The following is a 16848-nucleotide window of genomic DNA, read 5'->3' on the forward strand; positions in this document are numbered from 1 at the left end:
CTGTATGTGTTTTGCAGATCCGATCCATCTATCAGTGGATCCGTAAAAATCATGCGGACATCTGAATGGAGCTTTACAGGGGGTTGATCAATGACAGGGGTGTAATCAATGACAGGGGGGTGATCAGGGAGTCTATATGGGGTGATAACCACAGTCATTGATCACGCCCCTGTAAGGCTTCATTCAGACGTCCGTATGCGTTTTGCGGATCCGATCCATCTATCAGTGGATCCGTAAAAATCATGCGGACATTTGAATGGAGCTTTACAGGGGGGTAATCAATGACAGGGGGGTGATCAGGGAGTCTATATGGGGTGATAACCACAGTCATTGATCATGCCCCTGTAAGGCTTCATTCAGACGTCCGGATGCGTTTTGCGGATCCGATCCATCTATCAGTGCATCCGTAAAAATCATGCGGACATCTGAATGGAGCTTTACAGGGGGGTAATCAATGACAGGGGGGTGATCAGGGAGTCTATATGGGGTGATAACCACAGTCATTGATCATGCCCCTGTAAGGCTTTATTCAGACGTCCGGATGCGTTTTGCGGATCCGATCCATCTATCAGTGCATCCGTAAAAAACATGCGGACATCTGAATGGAGCTTTACAGGGGGGTGATCAGGGAGTCTATATGGGGTGATAACCACAGTCATTGATCATGCCCCTGTAAGGCTTCATTCAGACGTCCGGATGCGTTTTGCGGATCCGATCCATCTATTAGTGGATCCGTAAAAATCATGCGGACGTCTGAATGGAGCTTTACAGGGGGGTAATCAATGACAGGGGAGTAATCAATGACAGGGGGGTGATCAGGGAGTCTATATGGGGTGATAACCACAGTCATTGATCATGCCCCTGTAAGGTTTCATTCAGACGTCCGGATGCGTTTTGCGGATCCGATCCATCTATCAGTGCATCCGTAAAAATCATGCGGACATCTGAATGGAGCTTTACAGGGGGGTAATCAATGACAAGGGGGTGATCAGGGAGTCTATATGGGGTGATAACCACAGTCATTGATCATGCCCCTGTAAGGCTTCATTCAGACGTCCGGATGCGTTTTGCGGATCCGATCCATCTATCAGTGGATCCGTAAAAATCATGCGGACGTCTGAATGGAGCTTTACAGGGGGTTGATCAATGACAGGGGGGTAATCAATGACAGGGGGGTGATCAGGGAGTCTATATGGGGTGATCAGGGGCTAATAAGGGGTTAATAAGTGACGGGGGGGGGGTGTAGTGTAGTGTAGTGTAGTGGTGCTTGGTGCTACTTTACTGAGCTACCTGTGTCCTCTGGTGGTCGATCCAAACAAAGGGGACCACCAGAGGACCAGGTAGCAGGTATATTAGACGCTGTTATCAAAACAGCGTCTAATATACCTGTTAGGGGTTAAAAAAAACACATCTCCAGCCTGCCAGCGAAAGATCGCCGCTGGCAGGCTGGAGATCAACTCTCTTACCTTCCGTTCCTGTGAGCGCGCGCGCCTGTGTGCGCGCGTTCACAGGAAATCTCGCGTCTCGCGAGATGACGCATATATGCGTGACTGTGCGCAGGGCTGCCACCTCCGGAACGCGATCCTGCGTTAGGCGGTCCGGAGGTGGTTAAAACGCTTTGACTTATCCAGGCCATTCTGAGATTGTTTTTTCGCCACATATTGTACTTCATGATGCACCCCTAGAGTAGAAACTCCAAAAAAGTTACCCCATTTTAGAAACTACGGGATAGGGTGGAAGTTTTATTGGTACTAGTTTAGGGTACATATGATTTTTGGTTGCTCTATATTACACTTTTTGTGAGGCAAGGTAACAAGAAATAGCTTTTTTGGCACGTTTTTTTTTTTATTTACAACATTCATCTGACAGGTTAGATCATGTGGTATTTTTATAGAGCAGGTTGTCACGGAAGCGGCGATACCTAATATGTATAAAATAAATTTATTTATGTAAGTTTTACACAAGGATTTCATTTATGAAACAAAAAAAATCATGTTTTAGTGTCTCTATAGTCTGAGAGCCAAGATGACAAAAAATAGCTTTTTTTACACAGTTTATATTTTTATTTTTTTACACAGTTTATATTTTTATTTTTTTACGATGTTCACCTGAGGGGTTAGGTCATGTGATATTTTTATAGGGCCGGTCGATACGGACGCGGCGATACCTAATATGTATACTTTTTATGTAAGTTTTACACAATGATTTCATTTTTGAAACAAAAAAAAGCATGTTTTAGTGTCTCCATAGTCTGAGAGCCATAGTTTTTTCAGTTTTTGTGTGATTATCTTGGGTAGTGTATGATTTTTGCGGGATGAGATGATGGTTTGATTGGTACTATTTTGGCGTACATGCGACTTTTTGATCACTTTCATTACCTTTTTTGGGAAGTAAGGTGGGCAAAATTTCAATTTCCTCATAGTTTTTATTTTTATGGCGTTCACCGTGCGGGGAAAGTAACATGACGGTTTTATAGATCAGGTCGTTACGGACGCGGCGATACCTAATATGTGTAGTGTATTTTATTTTTTTAATTTTTATTCAGTGATAAATGTTTTTTTTTATCTTTACTTTTTTCACTTTTTAAAAAAAATAATTGATCCAGACCCACTTGGTTCTTGAAGATCCAGTGGGTCTGATGTCTGTATAATACAGTACAGTACACTATATAGTGTATTGTACTGTATTTTACTTATACTTTGTCTGAACAGATCTATGCCTTTAGCACAGATCTGTTCAGCACCATGGACAGCAGGATGCCTGAGAAGGCGTCCTGTTGCCGTGGGAACCTTTCCCGTCTGCCACAACTGAGCAGACTGGGAAGGGGAAGGAGGGGGGCTCCCTCCCTCTGTGACACCATCCTGTCTGGGGGCTGCAAAGGCACAGCAGCCCCCTGATGGGAGAGGGAGGTAGCTCCCTGACTGTTAACCTTTTCCATACAGCGGCCCTTACGGACAGCAGTATGGAAAGGGTTAAACGGCTGACATCACAGCACAGATGTCAGCTGTTTATACCAGAGTGTCAGCAATGTGCTGACACTCTGGTATACCCACTGGACGCCAATGAATATTCAAGAGGAGGTGGGCGGGGTTCACGATCCGATCACGATCTGAATTGACCTGCGGTTTGCTGCGATCGCTGATACGGCATTGTGACAGGATGCCCGCTGAATGATTTCAGCAGGCATCCTGTTCCGATTAACCCCCGCTGCAATCGCATTTTAAACCCATGACGTACCGGTACGTCATGTGTCCTTAAGGGGTTAAAAACGTGTGTTGATATTTTGTTGGGAGAGTGATTTCCTTCTCATATGTTTTTTTTTTTATGTTTCTTTAGGCATAGTCTTCTTACAAATTTTTCGATGCTTATATAGGCGTTGAATTTGTTTAGTGTGGTTGTAGGGGCAAATTTAAGTCCCTTATTCAACAGCTTTTTTGGGGGCTCAGTCAACGTACATTGACAGATTAATAATGGAGTCTTCCTCTTATCTGTTTCTCCCCCATCTGTTGTTTCTGTTGATTCCGTTTTCCCTGTCCCCTTCGTATCTTCTTTTTTGTGGCTGTTGTTTTAAATATTGGTCCTGATGTGTTTGAGGATGTTGTCCCTGGGGTCTCGGAGTTTGTGTTAACGGTCTCTCGCTTATTGGTGAATTGTATAGCCTTCCATACTCCACCGGAGTTGGTTCCCAGTGCCTCAAATTGTAATTGTGATTCCGAGTTTGATAGTGTTCCCCCCTTTGTGCCTGTTTTTTCATCTGTGGTCGTGCTCTGTGATGAGGGGTCGTGCTCTGAGAACGAACGTGGAACAAAAAGGACATATAGGGATAAGTGCACTACCCTGTCAATACACTACCTGATTTAATCCATCCAGTGAGATTGCAACACTATAAAGTAGAACATTGCATAAACAAATCCGAAGTCTCATTGAAAGGCAAATTTAAAGCGGGACATTAGTACCGACATACAATGGGATTTTGCTACTAACACAGTGAAGTAGCGAGACATTATTACATTGTTGCAACAACTGAAAACATATATGTCAAATTAGAGTGCATGGAAAGGAAAAATATGTGATGAAATGTACCACCAGTGAACTGTAAGATGCAATCACCAACTATAACTTTGGGGTCAAATTATTAATGTTTTGGTCTGTGAACAGTATTGTCCAGCTACTGGCTGAAACCTATAGGCTGGAACAACAAGCCAGAGATCCCAGCGACTAGTTTTAGAAAACACAGGAAATTAGTTTTTTGTTTTTTATTCAAGGCACATTTTATTTATTATTTTATGTTGCTCTAGAGAGTCTAGACAGACATTTTAAATAAATTAAACAAATTTGTTATACTCATAATAAAGGAGTTGTTCCAATCAATCCAGATAGAGGTGCGCCCCCCATTGTTTATTGTAATTGATATAACAAGTCAGAAACTGTGCAATGGTTCTCAAGGCCAAAGAAAAAACAATGTAAGACTCCTGCGTGTCTGTTCCAATTTTATGAAATGCACAAGGAACCAACTTTACCTGTCACTAGAAATGTGATATATGTCTAAAATGCAAAGTGTGGTTACTCTGGTCAAATGAATAGAATAAAGTTATTTTAAAAGAAAATATCCTAAGCAGCCTGTATTAGAACAAATTATATTTCCTTTCTATTTAGAGGAGTATTCCCATCTTAGAATATCATGGTACTGTATATCACTAGGATATACCATAATATTCTGATCCAATGGTGCCTGAAAACCAGTACTCCAACCAATCCCAAAAAGAGTTCCCTTCAGCAGTTCTCCTGCACAGTGGTGCTCCCAGCCAGCAAAGGTGCAGGGAACTGAAACATGGCTTCATTCACGTTAATATGGATGTGGTGTAGTTCACAGCAGGGAGCAGGAAAAATCAGTGAAGGAACACAGCACATAATTAGTGCTGAGGCCCTGTCAGTTTTCTGCTATGGCTCACTTTTACTTGGCATATGTAATAATTTTACAAGGTTTTTGCACTTAAAGGGGTTTTCCGGTCTTGAAAGGGATCTGAGCTGTGATATACAGGCAAGGCACTACACAGAGGACGGATCTTTCTACTTTGAGCTCTGTCCACTGTGTTGCTTCTGGAGGATGCCGAAAGCATTTAAATGTCAGACCCCCACCCTTCCCACCAATCTGACATTGAGACCAATCCTGTGATTAGGTTTTCAATGTCTAAAGACCAGAAAAAACCCTTTAACTCGGCTATCTCCGGAACTCCCATAGAAATTAAATAGAGCAGCCACGCGCATGCCCGACTGGCCGCTCTATTTTTTCAGGGGGGCTGCAGGAGGTATGGGGTTCCCATTCTTGTGAACCGTTGGGTTTCCAGCGGTAGAACTCCCACCGATCTGATAGTTATCCCCTCTCCTGCCAACAACTGGAATATGCTATGTTCCTTTCTGGAAAAAATGAACTTTACAATTACATTGAAAATTTATTCTCTGAACAAATATCAGACAAAATATCCTGAATAAACTGTGTACTATGTGAAATTTATTTGAATCACAGTCAGTGATGTGTGCTGCCTGCATAAATAAAGCCTTATTCACAAGGTCAGTGATTTCCATCAGTGATGTACTCAGGTGTGGGACAAAAACACAGAAGAAGTGGAAATATTCCCTTTAGATCTTATACTGTGTCGGTTCCACTCCTGGTTTTGCCTCACAATCAGTGATGGAAATCACCAACCAAACACTGACCTTGTGAATAAGGCCTAACACAGCAGTGCCTCTGAATGGTGCTCTGTGGAGGAATGCATATGGCAAAAATTATACTGGTGTAATAATTGAATATACACTAGCATAACCTGTGTGTTTTACTCTTAATGTACAGTACAAACTGTTATCTATTCATTTAAAGGGGTTGTCTCATGTAGATGATCTCTTTTTGACTGGAATGAATCCATTGTAATCAGCTGATGTCTGCCGGTCTGGAGTCTTTCACTCCCAGCAATCAGCTGTTACTGCAGGGAAAGTCATTTCATAATGGCCAGAATAGGTGGGCCAGGTCCATGAGAGCAAGACAATTTCTGTGCATAAGAGGAGATCTTGAATGCGGTACCTCCATATATCATTTTCATATGCTTCAATAAAGTCTACTTGATAAAATGGTCCATCAAGTCTGTATTTTTATGTTTGGTGGGAAAAATAAATCTTTGCAGACCTCATATCACATGGTCAATGAGGAAATTTTTTAACATCTAAGCAACTTACCTTACTTGCTGCTCTTTTTTCTTGCTTTGCTTTCATCTCGGCTAACAATCCACTCCCCATCACTTGGACACCGTATCGCCTTCCACTCTGTGGACTGCTTTTGCTGTCCGTCCGCTCAGTCTTGCCACTATCATCAAGCTGCAAATTCTCTAAAGAGTCTGGTGTTTTTACCTCCTCTGACCTCTCTGCACTACTGCTGGGTCCACTGCTCCCTGCACTGGCACTGGAACTCGCAGCTCCATTACCATCAGTCACTTTATCCTTCTTACTAGTGTCAGGAGCAGGACTTTTAACTGATGGCTTAGGGGATGGTGGCTCTTCAGTCACTATAACAGTCTGAGGACGTTCTGACTTGGACCTCGACTTTATCAGATTGAGAAAGCCGCTTTTTCTGGATTCCCGTTTCTTTTTCTCTTCGCCCTCATTAATATCTTGGGATTCTCCTCCTTTTAGTGAATGTTTTCTGTAAAATAAAATCAGTAAAATTAACTGCCACACTTAAAAAAAACACCTAAAAAGCTATCTTACAATCTCAGACTTGAACATAGGAAAAAAAAAGAAGAGCATGTAAGTGCACCACTGAGAATACTGCTGCTGAGCCAGCTATGCTACCGAAACAATGGCCTGAACATTTCTGCCATTAAGAATAGGTCCTAAAATTAGAATAATACACATAATCACATGAGGCCCTGTCAGACACACCACATACTAAGGATATTGGCAAATAGTGTTCATTGAAAATTTCCTTCCGTTTTGTGTTTATAGTTTCTATGCAGATCTGTGTGTCTCCACGGTAACAGACAACAAAGTCTATGTAGTCTGGTTCTACAGTCACACTTCCTTTCTTCTGTTCCAAACTTCTAGCTAATATACATGTGTTAGATTCGCAACAAGTTGAAAACAGATGGAAAGGAGTGCGACTGCAGGATGCTGTCTGTTATCATGGAGATACATATGTTTGGCAGCTGTTAATACAAAATCAATTATATTTTATTCAAGGCTACTGTATTTGGACAGTTACTTTATTTTTCATTTTAGATCCATTTGAACAACAAAATGTGGAGGTGAAAGCAAATGTCATAACTATATTACAGTGGGATTAACACTGATCAGCTTGCCAACCGGCAGATAAATCTTGTCAATATTTTATATCCAAATGCATGTTTTTTTCAAGCTGAAATGCCATTTGGATAGTGCCTGACAAATTTATCTCAGTCACCGTTTATACGACAATTTCAGAACATTTTCACCATGTAAATAGTCAGCCATTCCAAGGAAAATTGACCGTCTTTGTACTGAATGAACAAAGTGATGAAGATTTTTAACATTTTGGAACCTGCTACTGAAAAAAAACATAATATTTTGGTGAAAAGTAAAAAAATAAACAAAACATTAAAATATTAAAGTGCAAATATATACTAAACCGTTTTTGTAATTATGACACATTTACCACACTGCTGGATTTTCCAATCATTTGGCATGTCACTAGGCAACAAACTTGGTGCGCTGCATTTTCCATTGTATTCAATATGCACTTGCTAGCTGCTGAAGCAGTGTGAAGAGAAGCATTTGCAAAGGGATTTCACAGTAGGCTCTAAGCCCTCTATTGAAGTATCAATTAAGTGTTTTGCCCTTTTAATTTCAAAAGCTGTCATTTTGCTTTGCTAAATTACGAATGTTTCTGAGAAAAAGCAAGATAGGGTTTACTCGGCCTGAGCGAGACTAAATGAGCGACCATGCAGGAGCAATTTCCACAGACATAAGAAGGCTTAAAGGGAACCCGTCATCAACTTTATGCTGAACTCGCTGAGGGCAGCATAAAATAGTGACAGAAATGCTGATCTCAGCAGTGTGTCACTCATGAGCTAAAAGTAAGTGGTTGCTGAGAACCAGCATCATAATCATTACAGCCCAGGTCTTGAAAAGAGTCAGATCTACCTGAGAAGAGTCCTGGTTATTCATGATCTCCTGCTCTCTCACCCATCTGCTGATGATTGGCAGTTCTCTCCTAGAGAGAAAGGGAGAAAACTAGGTAGAAGACTGTCAGTCATCAGCAGGTGGGCGGGAGAGCAGGAATTCATGAATAACCAGGACTCTTCTCAGGTGGCCGGACTCTTTTCCAGGCCCAGTCTGCAATGATTGTGATGTCGGTTCTCGGCAACCACCTACTTTTAACTTTTAAATGAAAGACTGCTTAAATCAACTCACCTGTCTCTACTTTATACTGCCATTAGTATGAGCAGCATAAAGTTGATGACAGGTTCCCTTTAAATGCCATTAGTGCAAATCAATGATTGAAATGAAAAAGTGAAATTAGTGGTTTACATTGCTTAGATGTAAAATGTCTCTGAAGTAAAAAAAAAACAAGGCTAAGTTCTGAAATTTAATTCATGGTCTTGGTTATCTATGTAATGTGAAAGATGGTAAGACCCACCATGGGCCTCAAGTCAAAATAGAGAAAAAGCCTTTGTTGTCCATAGTAACCAAGGTCTACGTTTTAGGACTGCATTGGAGGTTAGAAAATATAACTCTGATCTTGTGCCATTAATAACATTGCTACTTTTTGTCACGGGCTTGCATAAACCACTGGGAGTCTTGTACCAAAATTACACTGCAGTTAAACGATTGTGGATACCTGAACATCCATATTGGGAAGAAGCTATATTTTACTCTAACAATTAGGGATGAGCGAAGCGAGCTTCGGATCCTAGATCCAAAGTCACTTTGCTCAAAACTTCGCTTTAATGCTGTATGGAGATCCGTCTCAGTACAGCATTAAAATATACGGCCTCCGACGAAGCAAATTCAATTATTCCCGATGTCTTGTGAGACTTCAGGGATTAACTTCGGTATTTGATTGTTAAACTGGAAAACCATTTTAAAACGTCAATCGGTTCTGAGGTACCAGTCTTTATTCACCAAAGTCTTGCGAGACTTCGGGAATAATTGACTTTCCCTCGTCGGAAGCCATACATTTTAATGCTGTACGGAGACGGATCTCCATACAGCAGTAAACCGAAGTTTTGAGCGAAGCGACTTCACATCTAGGATCCGAAGCTCGCGTCACTCATCCCTAGTAACAATCTTCGCTTTCTGGGAAGGCAGTCCACTACCTTACATATAACAAATGTATAATTTGAGAGCAATAGCGAGTTCACTGAACAGATGCAGGGTAAAGCCTCATAATGGGAATTCTAATTCATATCAAAAGGTAGTTCATAGGTTGTGGTCAGGTCTTTGTCCATGCTAATCAAACTTTTCCCATCTCAAACTAAATATTTTTTTTAAAGCCCTTATTTAGAGCTCATGCACACGACCGTGGTTTTTGTCCACATTCGATCCGCATTTTTAGAGGATCAAATGTGGACCCATTCATTTCAATGTGTGCCACAGAGATGCAGAAAGCACACCATGTGCTGTCCGCATCCATATGTCTGTTCTGCCGTGGTCCTGCAAAAGAAAAAAATAAATAATTGACATGTACAGATACATGCAAATATTACCTGCTCACACAGCGGTAGCAGCAGCGAGATGCTACAAGATGATTGATTATGGGATCCTTGCAGACACTTTGAGAAGGTAGGTCCCTGGGAAAAGAGGATGCTAGCTGGCCTGTCTCCTTACCAAAAAGTCATCTCAGCCACCTGATACATTTATAATAATAAGCTAAGTAGTTTGTTAAGAAAATCTACCCATTGGTGTATCTGCAATATAGGCAGACCACATGATTGTTATGGGGCCCGGAAGTGGGGGTGGGTGGTCTGCATTGTACTTGCTCTTCTCTTCCCTGTGTGAAAACACTGCATTTTCATACAACCGCCAATAGGGGGAGGTCAATGCAAAGAGTTTATTACAGCTTCCATGGTAGTTGTATTAAAAGGGAGTCTGTCACCTCCATATGGCCATATACAGTGCTTCCATTGCCCTATAGCACATCTATACATGAATGTTATGGTACCTTTGTCTTTACACTTGCAGAAGCTGGAAAAACGAACTTTGATTGATATGCAAATGAACACTCGCAAGTGCCCATTGGCGGCGTTCACTGTGTTGGTGCCCAGGCTGCCCTGCCTTTTTTCATTGTTCCCCCGCCCCAGCCTCTGCTTATGCCCGCCTTCCTATTCCGTTGCGTCATCCTAAGGTCCAACCGAGATCCCGCGACTGTGCACTGCCTTGCCGGGTCGGAGCATGCGCACTGCGATGCCCATTGTTGGCACGGCATCGCTTTAACTACTGTGCATGTTCCGGCCTGGCGAGCAAGTGCACAGTCGCGAGATCTCGGCCGGACCTTAGGATGACGCAAGGGAATAAGCAGAGTCTGGGGCGAAGGAACAATGAAAAAAGGCAGGGCAGCCTGGGCACCAACACTGTGAACCTCGCTTCTGGGCACTTGCGAGTGCTCATTTGCACATCAATCAAAGTTCGTTTTTCCAGCTTCTGCAAGTGTAAAGACAAAGACAAAGGTACCATAACATTCATGTATAGGTGTGCTATAGGGCAATGGAAGCACTGTATATGGCCATATGGAGGTGACAGACTCCCTTTAAATTCGATTCCCTGAGCTCCCCCTAGTGGTGGGTGCAGGCAGCCAGCCAGCTTTGCAATAGAAGAGAAGCTAGGAGATCTGTCAATGTATTTTCGCCAGTTTTCTGGTGTAAATACATTGAGAAATATGGAGTTTAGAAACAGTGCCATTTATTTGAACCACCTGTTCCATTTTTTCCAGCATAAAAGTTGGAGAAAGTGGGTGAGGCCGAATGCAACTCTTTTTTTGAATTACAATTTGTATTTAATTAAACATTTTTCCACTTGATTAAACAAAAAAATATATAAGTTGTTCTGCATTATCTCGGAGTGACTGACGCATGTACACTGAGAAACCATGTCCAGTGGGCCTATATAAAAGCCCTATGTGATCTGTGTCCCTGAATCTCGCTAGTTTATTATATTATATAGGCTGGTTGAGAAGCTGTATGCTGCCCATATATATGTAGTGCAGCCAGTGTTCTGTGTCATGTGCCACTTGTGCAAAGGGTGGGAGACTAGGGGACCACCTTGCTCAAGAGCCCACCGGGGGACCTGTGCCCCTTTGGGCAGTTCTGAACTGTACTAATACTAGTGATTCATGAAGAAATATTGAATATTTCTGAAGTTTCTATGCTTAACTTACTGATAAGACTTGGTTTCCAAGTGAAAAGATCTCCTTTTTTTGGGCAAGGATTGTTCAGTAGTCACAGAATGGACACTCTAATGTATGGTTGCAACTGGCAATCCCTTAAAAGAAGAATTTTAACCTCCTATCACCACAGCTAGTTTAGCCTTTATGACCTGGCAATTACAGTATTTTAGTATTTTCAGTCTCCATCCGTGCAATAATATTTTTAGGCTACTTTCATATCAGTGTTTTCCTTTCCGGTTTTGAGATCCCGCAGAGGATCTCAAAATCGGAGGAAAACACTTCAGTTTTGTCCCCATTCATTGTCAATAGGGACAAAACTGAACAAACCGGAACGGAGTGAACCAGAATGCATTCCGTTCTGGTCTGTTGCGTTCCCATGCCGGACACAAAACTGCTGCAGCAGTGTTTTTGTATGTGGCATGGGAAACTGAACAAGTTAGATCCGGCACCAAGAACCATGTAAGTCAATTGTGCTGGATCCATTTTTTCGGACACAACAAAAAAATTGATCCGGCGCCCATTGACTTCAAATGGTTTGATCCGGCATGTTCATTTTCGATTTAATACAACCGGATCCATTCTGAATGGATGCAGCCAGTTGTATGATTCAAACGGATGCGTTTTGCTGTGTTTTTGAGATCCTATGCCGGATATCAAACCTGGACAGCAAAAACACAGATGTGAAAGGAACCTCACTTTTCCATCGATGTAGCCATATGACAGATTGCTTTTTTGTGGGACAAGTTGTATTTATTAATACATATAATGTACTGAAAAACTAATTATTTTAGGGGGAAGGGAAATGAGAAAAAACAGCATTGATGCATATTTTGGGTTTTGTTTTTACAGGGGTCTCCTTGAGGTAAAAATGATACGCTAACTTTATTCTGTGGGTAAGTACGATTACAGCATTACCATATTTATATTGTTTTTTTATTTACTTTTGCATAATAAATATAATTTTATTGCAACAGGAGGCTCCTATTGTGCATTAACTTTCTTTACTACTCCCATTAGCAGCAAGAATAACTATTACAACAGGTGAAAATAATTTTTTCAAGACAGGTATTAAATATGTAAATGAGGTAGTCCAGGTAGCCAATCATAGATCTCCCTAGTGTATAAAAGGTGTTGTTGATGTAGGTTCTGCCTCTTTCTTGCTGCTCCCACAAGAGAAGTTACGTATTTTAACCACCTCAGCCCCCAGTGCTTAAACACCCTGAAAGACCAGGCCACTTTTTACACTTCTGACCTACACTACTTTCACCGTTTATTGCTCGGTCATGCAACTTACCACCCAAATTAATTTTACCTCCTTTTCTTCTCACTAATAGAGCTTTCATTTTGGTGGTATTTCATTGCTGCTGACATTTTTACTTTTTTTGTTATTAATCGAAATTTAACGATTTTTTGGCAAAAAAATGACATTTTTCACTTTCAGTTGTAAAATTTTGCAAAAAAAAACGAGATCCATATATAAATTTTGCTCTAAATTTATAGTTCTACATGTCTTTGATAAAAAAAAAATGTTTGGGTAAAAAAAAAATGGTTTGGGTAAAAGTTATAGCGTTTACAAACTATGGTACAAAAATGTGAATTTCCGCTTTTTGAAGCAGCTCTGACTTTCTGAGCACCTGTCATGTTTCCTGAGGTTCTACAATGCCCAGACAGTACAAACACCCTACAAATGACCCCATTTCGGAAAGTACACACCCTAAGGTATTCGCTGATGGGCATAGTGAGTTCATAGAACTTTTTATTTTTTGTCACAAGTTAGCGGAAAATGATGATTTTTTTTTTTTTTTCTTACAAAGTCTCATATTCCACTAACTTGTGACAAAAAATAAAAAGTTCTATGAACTCACTATGCCCATCACGAAATACCTTGGGGTCTCTTCTTTCCAAAATGGGGTCACTTGTGGGGTAGTTATACTGTTCTGGCATTCTAGGGGCCCAAATGTGTGGTAAGGAGTTTGAAATCAAATTCTGTAAAAAATGACCAGTGAAATCCGAAAGGTGCTCTTTGGAATATGGGCCCCTTTGCCCACCTAGGCTGCAAAAAAGTGTCACACATCTGGTATCTCTGCATTCAGGAGAAGTTGAGGAATGTGTTTTGGGGTGTCTTTTTACATATACCCATGCTGGGTGAGAGAAATATCTTGGCAAAAGACAACTTTTCCCATTTTTTTTTTTACAAAGTTGGCATTTGACCAAGATATTTATCTCACCCAGCATGGGTATATGTAAAAATACACCCCAAAACACATTCCCCAACTTCTCCTGAATACGGAGATACCACATGTGTGACACTTTTTTGCAGCCTAGGTGGGCAAAGGTGCCCAAATTCCTTTTAGGAGGGCATTTTTAGACATTTGGATACCAGACTTCTTCTCACGCTTTGGGGCCCCTAAAATGCCAGGGCAGTATAAATACCCCACATGTGACCACATTTTGGAAAGAAGACACCCCAAGGTATTCAATAAGGGGCATGGCGAGTTCATAGAAAAAAAAAATTTTTGGCACAAGTTAGCGGAAATTGATTTTTTTGATTTTGTTCTCACAAAGTCTCCCTTTCCGCTAACTTGGGACAAAAATTTCAATCTTTCATGGACTCAATATGCCCCTCAGCGAATACCTTGGGGTGTCTTCTTTCCAAAATGGTGTTATTTGTGGGGTGTTTGTACTGCCCTGGCATTTGAGGGTCTCCGCAATCATTACATGTATGCCCAGCATTAGGAGTTTCTGCTATTCTCCTTATATTGAGCATACAGGTAATGAGATTTTTTTTTTCCGTTCAGCCTCTGGGCTGAAAGAAAAAAATGAACGGCACAGATTTCTTCATTCGCATCGATCAATGTGGATGAAAAAATCTCTGCCAAAAAAAGAAAAAGGAGGGGAAAGGCGTCTGCCAGGACATAGGAGCTCCGCCCAACATCCATACCCACTTAGCTCGTATGCCCTGGCAAACCAGATTTCTCCATTCACATCAATCGATGTGGATGAATAAATCATTGCCGGGATTTTTTTTTTTATATATACAAAGTGTTTGCCAAAGTATATGAACACCGCCACCTCCTCAGCTCATATGCCTCGGCAAACGTATCTTTTACTGCAGAGGAGAAATCTCGTCTTGCAGCGCCGCATACACCGACTTGCGTGTAATCTGACAGCAGCGCAATGCTTCTGTCCGAATGCACATCAGTGCTGCAGCTAGTCGATCGGTTGGTCCACCTGGAAGGTAAAAAAAACAAAACAAAAAAGAAAAAACCAGGCTGCAACGCAATAACTTTATTAACTTTAGAACAGAACATATTAACTTTTTTTAACTTTTTTACTTACCGGTAATTTTTTTTTTGTTTATTTTTTTTTACCTTTATAGAACAAACCTCTCCTTCCACATGGGACAATGTGCAAAGCGCAAATCGCCCAAAGATGTGGCAAAGTACGTTTTGCACTTTATCCCAGGTGAAAGGAGAGGTTTGCAGCAGCTGTGAGTAAAAGGGCCCTAATAGCCCTGTGTGCCTGTCCTGTGAGATGAAATCCCTATGCTAGGTGTACCTGTGTGTGGTACTTCCGGAAACACTCACCAAAGCATAGGGCAGGGTGGTCAGGACAGTCAGGACAGAAATAGCGGGTGTCACGCCTTATTCCACTCCTGCTACAGACACGACATCTTTTTCGGGGTGACGGTTGGGTTGAGGTACCAGGAACGACATTGGGGAAATGTCGCTCGTGTAGACGGCTAACTACACTGGTGGATGGGGCCACGGAACCTCCTGGATAAAGGAGGTTCTCGATGATCTCTTCCTGGAATTTGAGGAAGGATCCTGTTCTCCCAGCCTTACTGTAGAGAACAAAACTATTTACAGCGCCAATTGAATTAAATATACAGACACCTTCTTATACCAGCGTCTGGTTCTGCGGGAAACTAAATACGGAGACAACATCTGGTCATTGAAGTCCACCCCTCCCATGAGCGCATTATAGTCGTGGACACAGAGGGGCTTTTCAATGACACGGGTTGCTCGCTCAATTTGGATTGTCGTGTCTGCGTGAATGGAGGAGAGCATGTAAACGTCACGCTTGTCTCTCCATTTCACCGCGAGCAGTTCTTCGTTACACAAGGCAGCCCTCTCCCCCCTTGCAAGACGGGTGGTTACAAGCCGTTGGGGGAAGCCCACACGACTAGTCTAGAAACAAATGCCTAAAGAGGGCCACACTTGTGTAAAAATTGTCCACATAAAGATGGTACCCCTTGCCGAATAAGGGTGACACCAAGTCCCAGACTGTCTTCCCACTGCTCCCCAGGTAGTCAGGGCAACCGACCGGCTCCAGGGTCTGATCTTTTCCCTCATAGATCCGAAATTTGTGGGTATAGCCTGTGGCCCTTTCACAGAGCTTATACAATTTGACCCCATACCGGGCACGCTTGCTTGGGATGTATTGTTTGAAGCCAAGGCGCCCGGTAAAATGTATTAGGGACTTTGCTCGGGGGTATACAAATCTGCAAATTTCTGGTTGAAATGGTCTATAAGGGGCCAAATTTTGTGGAGCCGGTCAAAAGCTGGGTGGCCTCTGGGACGGGAGGTGGTGTTGTCGCTAAAATGCAGGAAACGGAGGATGGCCTCAAATCGTGCCCTGGACATAGCAGCAGAGAACATGGGCATGTGATGAATCGGGTTCGTGGACCAATATGACCGCAATTCATGCTTTTTTGTCAGGCCCATGTTGAGGAGAAGGCCCAAAAAAATTTTAAGTTCGGAAACTTGGACTGGTTTCCACCAGAGAGGCTGGGCATAAAAGCTTCCCGGGTTGGCGGATATAAATTGTGTGGCAAACCGGTTTGTCTCTGCCACGACTAAGTCCAAGAGCTCCGCAGTCAAGAACAGCTCAAAAAATCCCAGGGCCGAACCGATTTGAGCCGTCTCAACCCGAACTCCAGACTGGGCGGTGAAAGGGGGAACTAATGGTGCGGCTGAAGTTGGTGACTGCCAATCAGGGTTTGCCAGCACCTCAGGGATTCTAGGGGCTCTACGGGCCTGTCTGTGCGGTGGCTGCGACGGGGTAACTACTGCACGTGCCACCGTACCAGCTTCAACTGCCCTTCTGGTGCTCGCCACGTCACCATGTTGTACGGCAGTGCTGGTACTAGGTCCAGGGAGGGCTGCGCTGCTGGTGTATGCCTCACCACGTGATCCGGCAGCGACAGCCCCACTCTGCTGCTCTTGAATCGGATCCTGCATAACCTGTGGTCTAGCGACACGGGGCCGGGTATGCCTGGTGCTGCCAGGGACCTCAACCTCCTCGTCCGAACTTTGGGTCAGAGAGCCACTGCTTTCTACAGGTTCATATTCTGACCTGCTAGATTCGTCAGATGAGGGTTCCCACTCCTCATCCGACTGGGTCAGAATCCTGTAGGCCTCTTCAGAAGAATACCC

The 16848-nt window shown here is 42.6% G+C and overlaps 1 protein-coding gene across 1 annotated transcript in view; it reads right to left on the reverse strand.

The window, feature by feature from the left end:
* The window catches only part of CARMIL1 (capping protein regulator and myosin 1 linker 1), a 361872-nt gene that overhangs the window by 24970 nt on the left and 320054 nt on the right, over window positions 1-16848 (reverse strand). Inside the window, exon 33 of the mRNA XM_040433531.1 lies at window positions 6232-6694. Coding sequence (XP_040289465.1) covers window positions 6232-6694 — 463 coding nt within the window. The remainder of the gene's footprint in view (window positions 1-6231; window positions 6695-16848) is intronic.

Source organism: Bufo bufo, chromosome 5 (genome assembly GCF_905171765.1).
Source record: "Bufo bufo chromosome 5, aBufBuf1.1, whole genome shotgun sequence".
In the NCBI taxonomy this organism is placed as follows: domain Eukaryota; kingdom Metazoa; phylum Chordata; class Amphibia; order Anura; family Bufonidae; genus Bufo; species Bufo bufo.